An 18,908-nucleotide genomic window follows, 5' to 3' on the forward strand; every position below is an offset into this window, starting at 1 on the left:
GGAGAAAGCCACTGTACATTAAACAAACAAAAAATAAAGTACATAGTCAATTTCAGAGACTAGAATGAACTGACTTGGAATGAAGGAAACAGAAATTGATTCAGGTTTCTGTTTACTGGTCAATGAAAAGTAAGTTTTTGTTTTATGAAGTCTCAAGCAGATTTCTATTATTTATTTGTTTAATAAATATTTTAATATTATTTATTTGTTTATATCCTTACAGATTTTCCAAAATGACCTGTGGTGGGTATATTGGGGTAGGGTACAGAAATAGCTGATGCATGACTATGTTTGTATGTTTAAGAGCAGCTGCCAACAGTAATCTAAAAATTATTTGAGCAGAATAATATATTTTCAATATTATCTAGAGGAATTTATCATATTCCTGGAAATTTTTAGGGAATGCTGAACAAGCCTCAGTTCTTCTTTATAAAATAGCATTATTTGCTTTGTAATGAGCTATCAAAGCTATAATGACAGATGGTCAACAATATTTTGCTTATTGAATAAATCTAGGAGAACCAGGAGAACCACTTGCCTTATAAACGAGGAAACCACAATGATAATGCTCAATACCAAAATTCATATGATTATATCTGATCTGTATGTTCCATGCTTTCTGTTCTGTTTAGATGGAGGATTTTTTTTTTCCCCTTTTGGGCATTACCTAGTAGCACAGATAGTCATATAGCCCTATGCCCGTAAACACTGGGTGCTTTCCCATGCACAGGTTAGTACAAGTTTTTTTCCACATTAAAGACACTAGGTGACTCAAAATTCAAAAGAAGCATGATATTACTTATTTCTGATCTGTTGGGCATAAAGTGCCTGTGGTTTGACAGACACACCAGCTGTGCCTTACAAAACAGCTCAATAGGGAAACACTGCCTGCTGACTCTGGAAATTTTCTAGGCAACCTAAATGCCAGTGTTGGAACAAGTCAAGCAAAGGACCAAGAAGGAGAGGATAACAAAACCCTGGCTCTGTGCATTTTTGGTGATACCAGGGGCTGACTTGCTTTAATTGGTAGGAGTCAAGGCAGTTACATCAGGTCACAAGCTCCATAGCCAAGTGGCCTTGTTTTGTTTCTGGCGTGACGCGACATATAAACCACTTCTTACAAATATGGACTTTCAAATTCATCACCTCATTTGATTCACTCAGAATTCTCTGGTTCCACTATAACCCTTGAGAAAACCAAGGCTCAGAGAGCCAAAGTGATATGCTCATGAACCTGAATGTGTTAGATCTGTAAGCCATTGCAAGCTCCTTTCATCCGGGAGATCTCAGTAATCTCCCCGGTGACCCCTTGCTTCCCAACTTGATTCTCAAGAAGAAATGGGAAAAGGATGAGGACAAACTCAGAGCCTGGGGGACTCTACATCACTGAATCCTCAGCAGCTGGAAGAACAGACCCTCCCACAGGTCCCCTGGCAGTGGCTGCCTGCTCATGCATCCTTCCAAAGCATCCCAGCAGTGCAAGTATGAGTCCTGCTGAAATCTACAATGCACCATTGCCTGTGAAATGTCTTTTAATTCTGCAAGGAAATGTTCATCCAAATGCTTCCCTCCAGACAGCAAATTCTAAGTGAAATATGCAATGATGACAAGGAAATACCCCACCCAAACATGGTGATCATCCACACAGAGGCAGCCCAAGGACCAGTCTTGGTCTGCATACAATCCAAGATAAAGCTGGCTATGGGTTCCCCAAGGAGAAAGTAGGGATTATAAAGTCTTTGAAACATTCAAGTGGTGGGACATTTCTCTGTATCTAGATTCTCACCAATATTCTTCTCTAAACAATCCCTGGAATTTGAAAGATGAAAAATCACTTTGGGGGAAATCACAATGGCACAGAATCTCATGTCTGATGCAATCCTAGGTCCACTCACAGCCCTGTGACAATTTGATTCCTGCAGTCTCTCTGCATTTAATAAAAGCCCCAGGTCCACATGGAGTTCTCAAGTCGCTATGTTGAACACTTGTACATCTTTAGCAGAGTGAAATTGGGAACTGAGAGGAAAAAAAAATAAGAAAGTAATTTAGAAAGCAAATTAGAAAATTACCTCTCGTTTGAGTCTACAGCTTGATGAGTTAGGGATTAGCGTCACTTCCTTTAGATTTGGCATGAGGGGCAGGGAGTGGGGCTCAAACGTATGAAGGCAGAAGGCAAGAGACCCAGAGAGGTCTCCGTGCCAGGAAACTGACTGCTGAGTCAGTCCCAGCACAACAGTCCTGCTGTCCTGCTGTCTTCTTAGACCCTGAATCCCATCAATAATAAAATAAGAAACGAATCCCTCATCTAGAATCTAACCTCATTTGGGGTCGTCAAAGTGAGCAAATAAACACAACAGACACTTTCACAAGCCCTCCCAGCCTCTCCTGGCTGGGACAGCAGGGCAGCCACACTGCTCTGTGCTGACTGCACGGTCATCTGTGTGCGTGTCTTCTCTCCGCATCTAGGCTGCCAGATCACTGAAGGCAGAGCCCATGGCTTTTCATCTCATACTGCATTTTACAAAGTCTTCAAAACTTTGTTTAAATAAATAATGGAAAGAGCATTTTTCCCTCCTGCATTCTTTTCTAGTATCAAGCAATACCTACATTTTTACCATTTGCAATGGCAATTTCCTTGCTTCCATAATGCACAGATACATATCTTTCTCCCCCTGTTCCCCACACACATTAATTACTTTCCTTCATTAAAGTATTACATCCTGCCACAACCTTAAAAGAAAAATTTTACTGGAAGATGACACATTTCTATAGACTTTGCCTGTTTTCTGTTATGTTTTGTTTTTGTATTTCCTCATAGTGAAAGATTATAATTACATAGGTATAAACAATTGTGTTTCAATTTGCAATCTATTCTTTTGTGTTCTAAACAACTGCTACATAATAGTTAATTTTATGTGTCAACTTGGCTAGGCCATGGTACCCAGATACTTGGCCAAACACCAGTTTTGATGTTGCTGTGTAGGTATTTTTCAGTTGAGATTAACATTGAAGTCAGTAGACTTTGAGTATCCTCTGTAACATGAGTGGGCCTTGTCCAATCAGTTGAAAGACTTAAGAGATAAAGACTGAGATTCCCTGAGGAAGAGGAAATTCTGCTTCCAGACTGCCTTCAGACTCAAGCTGCAACATCATCTCTTCCCTGGGTCTTCAACTTGCCAACCTATCCTGCAGATTTCGGACCCACCAGCCCCCACAACTGTGCAAGCCAATTCTTTAAAATAAATCACTCTCTTTCTCTCCATATATATTATATACATATAATATATATTATATACATATAATATATATTCTATTGCTTCTCTTTCTCTAGAAAACATTGTTTTAAATGAATTCTAGTCATGTAATATATATTCTATTGCTTCTCTTTCTCTAGAAAACATTGTTTTAAATGAATTCTAGTGAAATTATGAAATTAAAAATTCATGCAGATTGATCATTTACTAGATCCATACCTAGTATTGTAGATATGTTAGATATTAGATACAAAGCCAGTAATATGAACTGAAAGAATCAGAATTAGAAAATGACTGTATTTACTGAAGTTACCTAAAGGAGTTTGTACCTTATATATGACAGTGTATAGTTTTTAGGCCCAATTATCTCTTTATAAGATACATTCTCAAACTATGAGTAGAGTATATTTAAGCTTTTGAAAACCAGTAACACTTTGTGCCATTTATTTTTAATTTTTTATTCTAAAAAAAATAAAGACTTCAATGGGCACACTGGCAAAATTTCACAGTCAGCTCCCTCAGTGAGACAGAAAAAACTAGCATTCTTTCACTGATGTCAAGTGAAAGCCAATTGTTATAATTTGACTGTGTATATGAAGAAAAAAAGAAGAGAAAGCAAAGTAATGTACTAAAATATAGGGTATGAAGTTGGATTCAAAAATGAAATGTACTGTTACTTTTCCGATTTTGTTTTAAATGAAATAAAGCACCAAATAAACAAAAGCAATCAAATAAGGCAACAAATAAACAAAAGCACTGGCAGTTTGAGTGAGATGAGTCAAAAAAATCCAGATATTGCATTTGTACCACAACACAGTTTGTACTTGAATGTCTTCATTAATTGCTTAACATATTGTCTAGCAACTTTCAAATCACACCGTGTCCACACTGTTTTACTTACTAGCTTGTGACAGTTTGCATGTTTGTTTTAAAAGATTTGCCCATAAATATGCTATCTTTGAGAAATGAACTAGTTGGTATTCCTTTTATGTATAATATACTCTTCAAAAGGCATTTCAATCCTGCCTCAGTCAAAACTCTCTCAAATAACAGAAATCTAATAGAAATGCTAGCTTTGAGTAGAAATCAGCATGCATTCAGAGTTCCTTATTTATTAAAATAATAACATCAAAATCTTGCCTAGGAACTTGCATAAAAATTAATAAGGTGTTAAAAGGACTATATTATTGAAATGACTGACTTTAACATATATATCATATTTCAACAGTTTTAAGATTAAAAAGAATTATTATTATAACATATTTTGACACACTAGATGTCATTACAAAACAATTGGGAACTTGAGGATGGACACACAAACAACATAAGCCAGGTCACTGTTGAGAAGCAATGAACCTCGGCTGGGAAAAGACCTGGATTGCGGGCAGGACACAATGTCATTATCCCTGTTCACCCATTTGCCAAGAATTCATATTCTGAGTGTAATAATTAGCACCTCATGGGATTTCAAACAAAATTTTTGGTTAAAAATGTCTGTCTAAGGTTCTTGCACTCCACTACAAATGCAATATCTAGTTTTACCTATGAATGCTTCATAGAATACTCTGGCCACAGGCAGTCGCTGATGCAAATGCAGCCTTGATCTTGCACAGATTATGCATGCACAGGCTGATCAACCAGGAGAGGAAATCACAGTCTAAGAAAAGTTCATTTCCTTCAGGCAGGCACAGTATAGGCATGGCCCCACCGTCCAATGGCAGTGAGTTGGGGAGGCCATCTACTCACATGGCCTTGGTCGTCCAACTCGTTGTTGGTAAGTTTCAGCTTGTCAAAACTGATCACTTGTCTCATCCATGTCTCCCCCGAGGCAGGCGAGTCTGGATGAATGTACACCCGGGGTGGCACAGGGGAGTCCGCGTTACCTGCCACCATCCATTTAGAGCTGTGGTAAACATACCTACAAGGCAATGACAAGGCTCAGTATGTGGACAACTGCTTTCTTGAAATTTCCAACTGAGTAGACTGAGAAATAATGTGCACCCTTTTTTAAGTCTAAAATACAACAATTACTCTTTACATTCAATGCATATAAAATAAGATTTCAAACACTTTGAAAAAACTCTCTGAGGTAGTGATGGTCTACTGACTGCTCCAAGTGGTGTTTTAAGGACTGAGTGAAAAATATGCACATTACCCCCACAATAAATGCAAGTATTTTAATTCTTCTGAATCACACTAATTCATGTTAGACATTCTGTCTATATTTTGATATTTTCCATTTTTCATCTGGATACTCAGTTGACATGAAGAAACCACTAAGTTGTCAAGCCCACCTTTAAGTAAATCTCAGAAACACTTGAGAGATATAAGTGTCCCACTTCCTGTATCAATTCCAATTTTAGGCTTATGTACAGACTAACAAGACAGACGGTAGGAAGGCAAGGGGAAGTTGTCAGAAGTTTCAGCACGTTTATTTTCATAGGAAAAAAGTTTCCTCTATTATCATTTAGAATTATTTTTTCTAACCCTATTACACTATAAACAGGATATTCAGTTTAATTTTAAAAGATTGTATAATCATAAAATATAGCCCTTTACCTCTTATATTTCTCTTTCTTGACAGTTGTAAGAATATTCTTTTAATTTTTTTAATACCACTAATTATAATACATATCAAACTTTAAAAAATATGGTCTATCTAATTAGCATTAATTTTCTAAATAAGAGACAAAACATCCTATTCTATTTGTTTATGTATGTAAATATATTGACTCTGTAAGAATAATACACTTAAGTAACAATGTTTCAAGTAATATATAAGACCATAATGTTTAATCTTATATTCAGATTATTACTTATTAATGTTAATTTAAAATACACTAATTCAAAAACTAGAAACTAGTGTATTGTTGATTGACTTAGAAAAGGGTAGAAAACGAAATTATATACTTGAATGTTTTTCTTTCATTTGTTTTAAAATATGCCATACAATTTAAAGCAACAATTTATGAATAGTCTCAGAGAATTCTACCAATATAATAGGCAAGGTCCTTTTTAAAATAGCATGAAACATTTTCATAATATCTCTGGTGAGGCCCACGGTTTCAACTATAGTCACATATTTCATCTCCTTTTGAGTTTAAATATGCCTTCTATTCTTTAATTCCTCTTCTTGGGAAAAAATACATAGTCACAAAATTAAGAATAATAATAAAACAACTTCCTTTAATCTATACAGTATAATTCAAAAAAACAAGCTCCTAAGTGCAGCTTTTGTGATCATTAATCGTACGTTCTAATGAATCACAATCACTTTTCATTTGACCAAATATCACTCTTAGTTGGAAAATAAAATGCAATCTTAGAAATGCAAAAAAAAAGTGGCACTATAGATACAGAGTTATCACCAAAATAAATAGAGTAATATGCTGTCAAAACCTTGGGAAAGTATGCATATTGAATAGTTCAAAAATCTACACACATCCATTAACAGAATAAATGCTACATGTTACATACACTTTGTGAAATATTCTAAATACAAACGCTAAAAACAAAATTTTTCTTGAGAAGAAATATAAGTGAAAGCAAATTTGTTTTAAAGTTTGATCTTTTAAAATCTGGCATCTTCATACTAATACTTGAAATTTTTCTGGCTTTGTGTGAGAATAATAAGAATCAGTTAAGTAAAATAAATCATCCAAAATATATGGAAGCAATTTAGAAAAGAAAAGAATAATTTCTAAGCTCATTAGAATTACACTATCTTCCTCAGCACAAAACTCAAATTAGAATATGGATTTTAAACCAAGTATATTTAAAGAATAAATTTCAATGCTTTCTACCTTCTGTCATGTAGTAGATAATTTTAGCAAAACTCCTTAATGAGTTATTTAATTAAAATAAGTGATGCAACTTATACACAGAACACAAATAATAAAACTGTCCTTTTATTACCTTTTTTTGTGTTCCTGTACTAATTAAATCTGTATAGGTTTGACACCATAAACCTTTTTCAAAAAAGCAACTCCCTAAATTTTAAAAAGTGATAAAAACCAAATCTGATTTCATTAAAAACTTACTAAATGCCTTAGCTGTTTATTTAAAAAACAAAACAAAACAGAAAGAAAGAAGACCAAAATTTAAAGCAGCATTGTCTGATCCTCCCCCTCAAAATGTCCTTTTTTTGAATATTAGCATTTTTAACTCCTCGGGAAAATAAAAAGAATTGTCAATTTGATAGCTTGCAGGAAGAAAATCAAACATTGGTTTTATACTAAAGAATGTATCTTTTCCAACTTTACTTGATATCTAGATAAATATAGTCTCTCAAAATCCAAACATTACAAAGTTTTCAAAAAATTACTGTTAACTACCAACCAAAAAACAAGGTAACAAATTTATTACCCCTTTGAAGATGTCTTTATATTATAATGAATTATGAGACTTTGTTTTTTTAAGTCTAAAAAAATCTTGAATAATTTTCTCAAATTTAAGGAAAAAAGACTGCAAACAGTTATGATTCTGTACGTAAACAAGTAAAGGGAATTTATTTAAAGATGAAAAAATCACGAAGAAAATGAAACAATTTGTTAAATGTTATATCTACAAGCATTATTTAATATTTCATCTCAAAATCCTAATCGAAGTGTGAATCAATATAAAAGACACATTTCGTTTAGCAACATTAAGTTGGCCACTTATTAAAATTCCTCAGCACTTGAAGACATTTCTGTATCTATTAAAAGCAAAATAAAAAATAAGTTTTCACATTTATTGCAAGAGAAGGAACTGTCTGGGCTACTGAAACTGACCGGGGTTGGATTATGGATGTGTGAATTCTATAGGCTTCAGGAAACAAATATCAGAGTCATCACAGATCAAACAGGCATAGCCTGTAAACCCCCAGTGTTTTCTTATCTTTCTGTACCCATCCGATCATTGTACCTGTATCTTTTGTTGTCCACTGGCACAATATCCATGGCAATGTAATATTGTTGGTGAGGATCTAATCCAGAAATCTTCACTCTCATTGCTGGAAACATGCGCCTAGGTATAAGGGAGGGGAGGAGAGAGGGTTTGGGTTTTGTGTTTGTTTATGATTATGCTTGGAGAATGAACAAGCAGAGAAAACTCTCAAATCTGTGTTTTTCATATGGACAAATTTATAGCGTTCACTTTTGTAATGTATTTCAAAGAATCAGAATACAGGACATATCAGAACCGAGCTACATAAATTTAATTTGTTGTACCCTATACTTGCATTTCATGTTTACTGAAACGTCAGTATAGCTAAAAGAAAAAAGAAAAAAATTGTACACTGAAGAAATAATGGCACAGAAAGCACTTAATTTTTTAAACAAAAATCAGTAAGCATATTGACTTTAATACTACAAATAATAAAGTGTTTCAAATGGTAGAAATAGAAAATTTGAATTTCTAAAAGTGATAAAATATATTATAATGTGAAATTTTAAAAGGGTTATAAAAAACCACAAGGAGCCAATGTGCCATGCCATAACCAAACAATATGTTCTTTATTGAGACAGGACTTCCTGTCTGCAGCATGGTAAAGGTGAAGTGCAAAAGTTGCTCTAAATTTGAAAGGTATAGTAAAACTTCTTTATTGAAAGCAGAAACTAAACACAATGTATATTTACCAAATCATTCCTTCCCCCACCATACCCTGAAAATACTTTCTTATTTAACCACGCTAACTCGAAAACTTTGCTAATGAAAACAAATGAAAATTCACATTTCTCTTGGCTTCCCAGAGATGCATATCAAAGGAGATGCTAAAGTAAATGCACCTATCTTTTTAAAAGGGCACAGTAGCAAGAAATACAACAGCAAATTATTGTATATATTTTAAAAAAAAAATAGAGCAGTTCTTTTTTTAAACTTTCGTCTAATGATTTATGCCTAGGACCTTTCCAGTTAATCTAATTTTTGCTAATTTAACCGTATAACACAAATTTTAGTACTGTTATTTACCAGAAATGTTTCCTACAATAATGCCATTAAAGACCACTTCCAGAGAAAAGAAAGTCTATTATTCCTAACTAGCCATGAGAACAGTTTAACACGCTAGCTGTTTCAGTGTTATTTCAGTGCACCTGTAAGATAAAGAGTAAAGGTCTTTAACTACATCCTTTATAAGACAACTGTTGCTTTGTGTTGTTGAAGACTGAATTTGGATCATTAATAAAAGCTCTGTGAAAATGTAGAAGGTAGCATATGGATTTAATAAAATATGTTTTTGTAATTTCTAATAAGTTTGGATACTTTTATGCTATCCAGGTTTTTGCCATGTGTACTCCCTCAAAGAGTTGTGTGTGCTTTTTAAAGTTTCTTTTAAGGAGGATATTATTCATAGATTTCACTTCACTAAAAGAACTGAAAACTTTAAAACCCAAATATTTCTGTGTCTCCCCCAAATTAACAGGATTTGTGCAACAAATCACTTTATTTTATTAGCTGATGGATGTGCAAATTTCACACTTTCAAAAAGCAGATACAACGTACATTTTTTTAGTATTCTTCAGCAAATTTAGGTTACTTTGTTGGATTTCATTTAGGAAAAAAATGTAACCACGTAACTGTGGATCTCCTGACAGAACGGTTTTTTAAAATCAGGGCAATCATTTTTGCAGAGATTAAGCATCTATTACCGGTGATTCCAGTAATTTTCATCCTATTCTAATATCAAAATAGCATAACACATCACGTTCTCATACTGCCAGCAAATCTTTTGATAAAGAACCAACTGGAAGTTTCGAATCTAAAAAAAGAAAATGATAGTTTGCTGAAGAGTAAATTGCGTTTACAAAAAGGGGGGGAAGGGTGGCTAATCTGTTCCACAGTTCCAGAAAAATAACTAAAGCCTAGATAAATGCCTGAACGGCCGTAAAGTGTGATCAAGAATCTATAACTACCCTGCACGAAGACACCGAAAATAACCAGGACGGCCTCCGCGGCGACATTCATTTTCTCCCCAGCATCCGACGAGAGGACAGCCGGGCTGTGTCCCTCACTGACTGCACTCCGGGCTAGGAAGACAAAGCAAGCCTCACAAGTGAACTATTACCCCGGGCCTTGTTCTGTCAGTAGAAACAGCTAACCAGAGACCCCACTGCGCTGTAGGCTCTTCTTTCTAACCCACCAAGGGGTGGGGTGAGGCCAGAGCCGGGTCGTTCGCGCCAGCTTGCCCTTTACCTGCCCGCCTTGGTGATGATCATCTCCGTGCCAATCTCGTGAAAGCGCTTCCAGAGCTCAGCTCCCTGCAGATCCACCCGCGGGGCCTGCGGCGAGGGCAGCGGGGTCCCGGACCGGGCCAGGGCGGGCGCCGGGGATCCCTTCGGGGAGACTCCCGGGGACGCCAGCGGGGAAGCTCCCTGCAGGAAGCCGTCCTCACAGCCGCCTGGGCAGCAAAGGGCAGAGGAGGATAAATCGGTGAGGGCTAGAGATGGGAAGCCGGTGGGGAGACGGATTCCCCTCCGAGGGCGGCAAAAGAGAGGAAAAGGACCAGGAGGAAAGAAGAAGCTTTCTTGCCATCGGGTCCTTATAGCAAACAGGCCCGTGGATAAACACCCACTCCGCCAGCCGAAGGGCCAGACGCTTGATGCTCCCTCTTCCCCTCAAGTTCCAATTCTTGCAGAGGTGCACGGGACACGTCCACCCCACCCTCGCCGCTTCCGCCCAGTCAAGGCCCCAGAATAAGTTTTGTGCCACAGCCAGAGTCTGGGATGCTAGCCCAAAGGAGCAAAAACTGGGTTCCCGAGTCCAGATCCCCAGCGCAGGTTCCTACACACCCTGCGCCACGGAGAGCACGGAGCAAAAGCGCTTGGAGCCCAGGCCCCTGGTCCCAAGCGCCTGGGCCTCCCTTCGCAATAGGCGTCCGAGGAGCCTTGCTTTGGGCCCGGCTGGAGGCATCCTCTAGAATGCTCTTCGCATTGCGCTCCCGCCAAACTCCCCAGCAGCCCAGAGCTTCTTAGCAAAGCAGCGAAGGATAGAGAAGAGCGAGAAACATAGGCCCACGATCGCCGTCGGCCTTGGCAATGGGAATCAAGAGGGGAAGGGAAGGGAACCGCTCAGTTACCCCTCGGGAAACCACGTTTGCAAATACGCCGCCCTCTTCCTGGTGCCCAAACGGTTTAGGCATTCGTTTCAGTTTCAAGGAGGGGGGTATGCCGTCGCTCCCCCCACTTCCGTGCTTTTAAAAGTTAGGAAAGGAAAAAGAGCGCCCTTGGTCTGGAACCCCAAGGGAGGCAGATGCGGAAAGCACAGATCTTGCACCGCCCAGCGCCACAAACTGCAGCTGCTGAGGGCGCGGGTCGCCGAGTGGGCGGCTGCAGCCTGAGGAGCGAGGCTGGAAGCGGCATTTTAACCGTCTGGAGGGTGAGCCGAGTTGCGTGGCGAGAGCGGCTGGGGCAGTGGCGAGCTTTGCGCCCTGACACCCACGGCAAGCCGGCTTGTGGCTGAGTTGTCTCGGGCACGTAGGGGCACCGCGCGAGCGCGCACGCCCACAATTCGCCTAAGTTCAGATTCCCCGCGGCGGTGCGGGCCGGCAGGACACGGAGGGGACGCGCCGGGAAGTAGTTAGGCGGGAAGGGGCCGACTCACCCGCGGCTCCCCGGGAGCCGCAGCTCCGCTCCAGGTCTGCGCAGCTCCGGGTGGGCCCGGATGCCGTCCCAGCCGGTGGCGGGAGCGCAGTGCCTTGGTCTCCCGCAGAGGAGCCCTTTTCGCCAGCGCCGCCGCCGCGGCTGCAGCCTCCGTCATCTAAGGCCCCCGCCACCTCTTCCGCGCCCAGCTTTCGCCGCTTCTTCTGAAGCTGTTGCTGCTTCTCGGCGCCGATCAGTGCCTCCACGGAAAAGGCGTGCGCCTTAAGGCTTAGCATGCTGCACGGCGAGCCCCTCCGCTTCTCGGCCATCCCCGCCGCCCGGCGCCCGCTCCTCGCTCATATACACACAAGCGGGCACACGCACACACTCGCTCTCCTTGTCCCACCAAAATATGAACGACTCTCGGGGCCTCCCTTAGGCCGAGATCTGCCCCCTTCCCCGCCGAGAGCAAAAACAAATTTGGCGTTTCCTCTCTCGAGCTGTGTTGGGATCCGAGGAACCAGCGACGCGCCCGCCAAGTTTCCTTCCCTCGGTCTCTTGCGCGCGCTCTCACTGATGGACTTCTTCGCTCCCACCCCCTCCACCTCCTCCTGCTGCTCCAAGATCTGCCTCGACTGATGCGCCAGAGAGGACTAACATGGGTAAAAAACACTCTGCGGACACAAATTAGGGATTGTAATTGAAATTTGTTGCCTTGATCTGTCAGCACTTCCAGGCAGGAGAGCGGTGGGAAGAACTTGCTCATTAGTGTCAATAAAGGGGCCGGGGCGGAGTCTGGGGCCCCGTCCATCACCAAGACGGTCGGCCAATCAGGAGGCGCCGACACCGCTCAGCCCGCGCCCACTTCCTTACAAGGTCGCAAAAAATCTAGAGTGGAAAGCGCCGCCGTCTGGCTTGGAAGTGCCAGCCCCCGCGATGAACCCGGTCAGTCTCCCTGCCTCCCACAGCCCAGTCCAGCCCGGGAGTCTCCAGCTTTCCTCACTGGGACCTGGAAAGGCTGAGGCTCCTGGCTTTAAACTTAAATGATCATCACGTTAGAATATCAAGAATCTTTCAAGAAACTTTAAATTTCCTTATCACTTAATATCGCTACAACTCAGAACATTTTGAGGCATAGGGAGAATTCATAGCCACCAGGCCCGGCTTTTCTCATTTACACATTCCTGCATTTAGTAGCGCCCACTCTGTGCCGGGCGTGGCACTAGACTTATTTACTTAAGTTTTACCCTGTGGATTTTTCTGGGGGAAGGAGAGGGAATTCGAGATATATTTAAATCCTTTATATTTAGGAGAGCACAATTTCTACATTATTGTTCAGTCCTTAATACGAGCTAGTCAGGAAAAGTAAGCTCTTTCTCGAGCCTCCCATTTCTTTCAAACCATGATAGCTAATTTAAAACTGGGATTTTAATGTTCAGGTCTTGAATGGTAAGAACTTAGCTTTAAGACCCCTAAAAACTTCGCAAAGTGAAATAAGTCTTAAGATACAATAAAATTTCCACTGCAGTTTTTAAAAATGTCTCTGTGATTCAGCGTAACTTTATATTTGTCCTGTTTTTGACAATTTGCTACTTCTGTTCTCACGCTTTTAAAGAGCCAACATGTTTCTTTAAAACCATTTTAATGCCTTTTCATTGAATAACACTAAACATCTATCTGTAGTTTGTTTTGTAGTTTCAACTCAACTTTGTTTCAGGAATCCAAAAAAATGGATGTGGTGTATGTAGTCTCTTTTAGAATAAAATTCATAGTACTTATTAGTCTTAAGTCTTTGGTATAAAATTCACGACAAAGGATTGCTTTATTTCTCTCCCTCGCTCAGTTCGGCCTCCACACTGTTGGGCTGCCCCATTATCTCTGAATTCTCTCTAAGCTTTCAGTACAGTGATTCAGACAATAGCTTCACACTGCGATCTTTCTGCCGCAGCTCCAGGGGAACTCGCGGTTCCTCATAGGCAAGCAGAAGACCGGGAACCTGAGCTGGCGGTGCTCAGAGGCATCCACGTACTCGCCGCCGGGCGGGTTCGGGAGCCTCAGCGTCAAAAAACAACTCCCTAACAACCTTCACAGGAGGCCTCTTTCAAACGCTTGGGAAACTCAACCTGGAAGAGTTGTTTTCCATTTGTAAAAGAAGGCTAGGCTAAAGGTCTGGAGCTGAACGGACCCCGGAGGGCCTCCAAACTCGGCGGCGCCCTAGGCGGTTAGAGTAACCTTAAACGTAAGAGCAAACCGGGTTTCTGAAGCCTGCTCGAAGACGGGAGCGAGCCTAGGAGAGCGAAGAGGCCGCCTAGAGGGCTTGGGCTGGGAATGGGGAGGGGGATACCGTGGAGGGAGGGCTGCAGACGTGGCAGGAGGCTGCGCGCGGAGCTCCGCGCGGCTAGGGCGTCTGAAGCCAGCACCCGCAACTCGCGGGAACCGAGAGCCCCGCTCCAGGCCCAGGCTCTCGGTGACCCCAAGAAGGAGAGACCCGATGTTCTTCCGAGCTGCCTTGGAGACTTGGAGGCCCTGAGGCCCAGGGGTGGACTTGCTGAGACCCTCAGGCCTTTTCGGGTCCTGCCGAAGGGGAAGAAGGAGAGGTTCCTCCGGAGAAACCCGAGGCCGCCAGGGACGGTAGCAGTTTTCCAGACGCGAAGCCTGCTTTGTAGACGGGTTCTTGTCGAACTATGCCCCGGAGCTCAAACTGATTTAGAAGGGACGACAGGGGCCTGCAAGGCGCTCTTGACAGTCAGACAGCCCACAAGGCTTCCTATATCCCTCCACCACTTCTTTCTCCTTTACTCTGAACACCGAGGGGCGCAGACCGCAGGACGGCGGACAACTGGGACTTGTGTCCACATAGACAAGCTGGAAAGCCGGGCCTTACAGACATCAGGATGTCAAATAGAACGTGGCCCTTAGAAATGATCCAGGATGCCCGGGACAGGGCCAAGGCGCTGGTCTCTTTAGTCCAGGTCCAGGCTGGACTTTGTGACCACAGAGAGAGAGCCGCACCGCCGCTCTCCACGTTGGGTTCGCGTTGAATCCGGCTCAGACTCAGGACCCAGCGGGACCAGCTGCTCCTGACCCCGCAAAGAAGAAGGGCGCAGACCTCAGCGTAGCCTGACCTTTCATCCCGAGAGGGGTGCCCCGAGCGTCTCCCGGCGCGGGCGGGAAGGAAGGCGGGATTGGCGTACTGGCAGAGTCTCGGCCTTCGGAGTGCTGGCGAAGCCATCACCCTAATAAGGCGCTTTATCAAAAGCGTGGCATGCGCGTGCCGGAGCCCAGCCAGGGCCTTGTACTTTACGAGTCAGGAAAGCAAAGGAAGCGGGGACAGGGTGCGAACTGGCGGGAGAAGAACTGGCGGTGTGTATGTGCACGTGTCTGTAGGTGCATCTGTGCGTGGATACGCGTGTGTGCACCTGCGTGTGTGTAAACACGAGTTGCGGGGCATGTGTACCGCGGAAGCCTTTGCGTCTTGTCACTTTAAGAGAGAAAAATATCTGTTCCGAATATGAGCTATGTTAAGAAAACGATTAAAATGGAATCAAGCTGTCAGGTCTCTAGCAAGAATAGCCTAGCTCTATTTCAAATGAAAGTTATCCAGAGAGCATTATCAAAGTTGGTCTGCCTCAGGAACTTAGAGGGGTGGAGGTGAGGGGAGAGGGAAGGACACAAGAACCTTGCGAATGGTATGCTGGAATCCGTATCCAGCCAGATAGCAAAGCTAACGGAGAAGGGAGGTGGGCGTTGGAAAGCACAGTCGGTTCCTCCTCATTTTCTTTTTTTTTTTTTTTTTTTTGTGGTGTAGTTTAAAATTGGGCAGTTCTTGAAAGTTTTTTAAGCGCATTTTCTTTGTCGGTTCCCGCTGTGCTTTCTCAGCCTAGAGTCTGTTTATGCTATATAGTGTAATGTGTGTCTGTGTGTGTGTGTGTTTGGAGAGAGCTTGCTATTTCCGCTTACCTGACATAGCTACTTGTATTATATTTATAAACAATTTAAATCTAAATTTTAAAATTCTATGTATCAGGATATCATTTTCTAGATTAGACTCCCCACCCCCTTTTGTTGTTGTTGTTTTGTTTTTGTTTTTTGTTTTTTGTTTGTTTTTGTTTTTGTTTGGTTTCCTTTTGCACTTGACAATCGCCAGAAGAGTGTCTAACCCTTACGTTTATTTTCCCACACTCAAGACCTGACACAGGAGGTGAGCCCTGGCACACAAGAGAGTCTGTTGTTGGCCCTTGAACTCGAGGCTCATCAGGTGGTCCCTGAATTCCCAAACAGTCAGGATCTGGACTTCTTTCCCATGGATTGAAAAAAAAAAGTTTATTATTAGCTAAAAGATTAACCTAACAAGAAATACAGAAATAGACGGGAGAGTAGGGGCGAGCAAGGGCCCAATACTAGCACCAAGGCGGGGTCTACTAATTGGCTGCCTTAATTTGTAACTTAATTTGGAAAGAAGCCGCAACCTAATTGAGGGCGTAGACATCAGAGCCCCCTGGGGTTACCCGGCAGCACCTTACTCGCGTGCTGCGGCTCCCTCTCTCCTCGCTTCCTTCCCTTCCCTTTTCCCACTCTTTCTTCTCTGCACTAGCTCTTATCGCCTCTCCTTTTGATCTGGGTTAGTGAAAATAGTAAGTTAAAACCTGTATACATTTACAAAGGCTACGGGAGTAAATTCAGGCGGCCGGGGGCTGGATGGCCGTGCTCTAGCAGGCCTCCTTCCTTCCGGGGCTCCCGCTGCATCTGCAAACCCTTTCTCCAGGCCCGGTGGAGAAAGCGATCCAGAACTGAAATTCCTCGGCGGCTAGCTTCTGTCGCGTTTTGCACGCACAGATAGCACCACCCCATGTGTTAGCGATTGTTTACCATTCTCTTCTTCCAACCACCAGTCTCTTACGTATTCTGATCAGCTGAGACCCGTCTTGCTAGGAAAGAAATCGCGCAGCCTACCAAAGTGCACTTTGTGTGGCTCCCGAGCACCCAAACTCAGCTTGGGGCCCAGAGAGATTCCTTCTAGTGTTGATTTTTCAATGCTCATTTCTCATAGGGCTTGGAAAGGTGCAAGATTTGGGGAGAGCAGACGGAGTATACTCTTAAGGTAAGCTTGTCATTACTACTCCCTCTCTCCCACCTCCAAGTTCTCCAATTTGGGGAAGGGAAAGAAGGGAGCACTGGGGCTTCTGATCCACCAAGTCAAGGGGCAGTGAGGACGTAATGAACCAGTGATATATTCGGAAGAAAACTCACTCGACTGGGTGAACGAGCTTCCTCACTCACGTCTGATTTCCAGCAGAGTCCTCTACCTCCAGACGATGCTGGAATTATTTTTCACCAGATGCGTGAAAAACCGCCCCCTTCACTTCCTCATTCATTGACCCACACTCCTCCGACGACCCTACTACAGTAAGGGGTTAATAACAGAAAGTTCCAAGAAGGCCACACTTGTCTCTATCACTAATGCCTGATCCAAATAGAAAACGGCTTGAAGGAGGTCGTGAAATTAACGCCCAGATGTAACTAAATACCCAAAGATGGATAGTTACTGGACATTGATGATGCCAATACTGCAACAGGTCGACCTGGACATAAATAAAACTGAGGCAGTGAGTGAGGAAATAAAAAATATTTTCTAAATAGCTAAGGGGCATTTTAATAACTTATGTTTTATAAAATGATGTTTGAATTGATATTTAAAAATACGGCTTCACATTCTTTGAATTAAATATTTAATGCTATTTTTCCCATAAACAAAGATTATCTGGAGTCTGCTGGCTTAATAAAATGAGTTGAAAAGGAAAGTGAGTCTCTGTTTAGGATCCATTTAAGAATCACTGGGTATACTATTTAGCTTTTTTACAAATTATTATGGTAAAGTGGACCCTTTTCTCCCGTTTCACATCTTTAGATACCCACAGTTGTTAAACGGTAGAAATTGTGCACACATTTATATAATCTGCTGAAAGTACAAACAATAAAGAATGTGGCTGCTATTTATTCACATTTTTGTACTGGATGAGGCATTTCAGGTCCAGCTGAATGAAAGGACTTTCAACAGATTAATTTAAAGCTAGCACTGAAACAGCACAAAAAGAAGTGAGATATTGAAAAATAGTGTTAGCATTGAGAATGAACCCAGAATTTAAACACATGGGGGAAAAAAATTAAGAACAAGTTCTGACTTCTCTACATTACTTTTGGTTTTGTTTTGTTTTCACTTTTAATTGTGTGAACTATTCCATCTAATGAGTGTATCATGAACCATCAAGATGGGTAAAAAAAAAAATGGAAGAGTTTAATGTTCCCCTTTTTTGATATAAAAACAGTAAAATTTGTCTCAAATAAAAGAATCTTACTGGAATACACTTCCAGGCTGAGTTTTCAGGAAACACCAAATGAGAAGCTTCAGGCAAAATGCTGAAGAATAGAAATAGCAATAGGAACTCTACCAAAACATTTAGACATTTTGAAAATGCTGCTTGTAAAGAATCCTCAGCAAACACAATACTGCATTTCCAAAATTGGTCTCAAGAAGAAAGAGGGAGGAGGGGAAAATCTATCTCAGGCCATTCACAATATGTGATGTAAATTTTGAATAACTAGCATTTCTAGAAAAACTTGTGCTTTTTTATGTTAACCTTTAGTCTTTGGTGCGGGTTCCTTCTCAAATTACATAAAATGTACTTTAAGAAGCACTCACTACCTGCTACAGATGTCCAGGAAAAACTGAATTATGGAAGTCGGAAACATATGGCAGTTGCCTATTGCAAAAGGAAGGTACATATGAAAGTTATAAATTTCTTTCTTTAAGTCAGCATTGTAAACGCATTTTATAGGGTTCACAGTATGTATTACATCCGTAGATTTAATTTTTGAAATATACTTTTTTAGGGGATACCTGTGGTTTGTGTTTCTAAGAGAAAGAACTCATCTTGATGTGTTAGAAATAAAGAAAAAACAACAAATAAAAATAAATATGTAGAGAGACAAATTTTTTTCTTTAAATTTCCCAGCTGGTTATACTGAAAAGAACATCAGACCATCTATTGGCAAAGGATTATTCACAACACAGGAGTTACCTGTCCGCAGAGCATGC

The 18,908-nt window shown here is 41.5% G+C and overlaps 1 protein-coding gene and 1 long non-coding RNA gene across 3 annotated transcripts in view; one reads left to right on the forward strand and one right to left on the reverse strand.

Moving 5' to 3' along the window:
• TBX18 (T-box transcription factor 18) overlaps positions 1-12,323 on the reverse strand; it is a 29,069-nt gene extending 16,746 nt beyond the window's left edge. The window contains exons 1-4 of one of the 2 annotated variants that reach the window (XM_006178602.3): positions 11,835-12,323; positions 10,428-10,632; positions 8,160-8,261; positions 5,001-5,172 (exon numbers count right to left, since the gene is read on the reverse strand). In XM_006178602.3, the coding sequence (XP_006178664.1) occupies positions 5,001-5,172; positions 8,160-8,261; positions 10,428-10,632; positions 11,835-12,141 (786 nt within the window). In that variant the 5' untranslated portion in view covers positions 12,142-12,323. Of the gene's footprint in view, positions 1-5,000; positions 5,173-8,159; positions 8,262-10,427; positions 10,633-11,023; positions 11,281-11,834 lie in introns of those variants that run through there. The other variant, XM_032484545.1, reaches the window with a different exon arrangement.
• LOC116665291 lies at positions 11,319-18,175 on the forward strand. The gene is made up of 2 exons (XR_004321827.1): positions 11,319-11,609; positions 12,313-18,175. It is a non-coding gene; the product is annotated as an uncharacterized LOC116665291 (long non-coding RNA).
• The last annotated feature ends 733 nt before the right edge of the window (positions 18,176-18,908 follow it).

This window comes from Camelus ferus, chromosome 8 (genome assembly GCF_009834535.1).
Source record: "Camelus ferus isolate YT-003-E chromosome 8, BCGSAC_Cfer_1.0, whole genome shotgun sequence".
NCBI lineage: Eukaryota > Metazoa > Chordata > Mammalia > Artiodactyla > Camelidae > Camelus > Camelus ferus.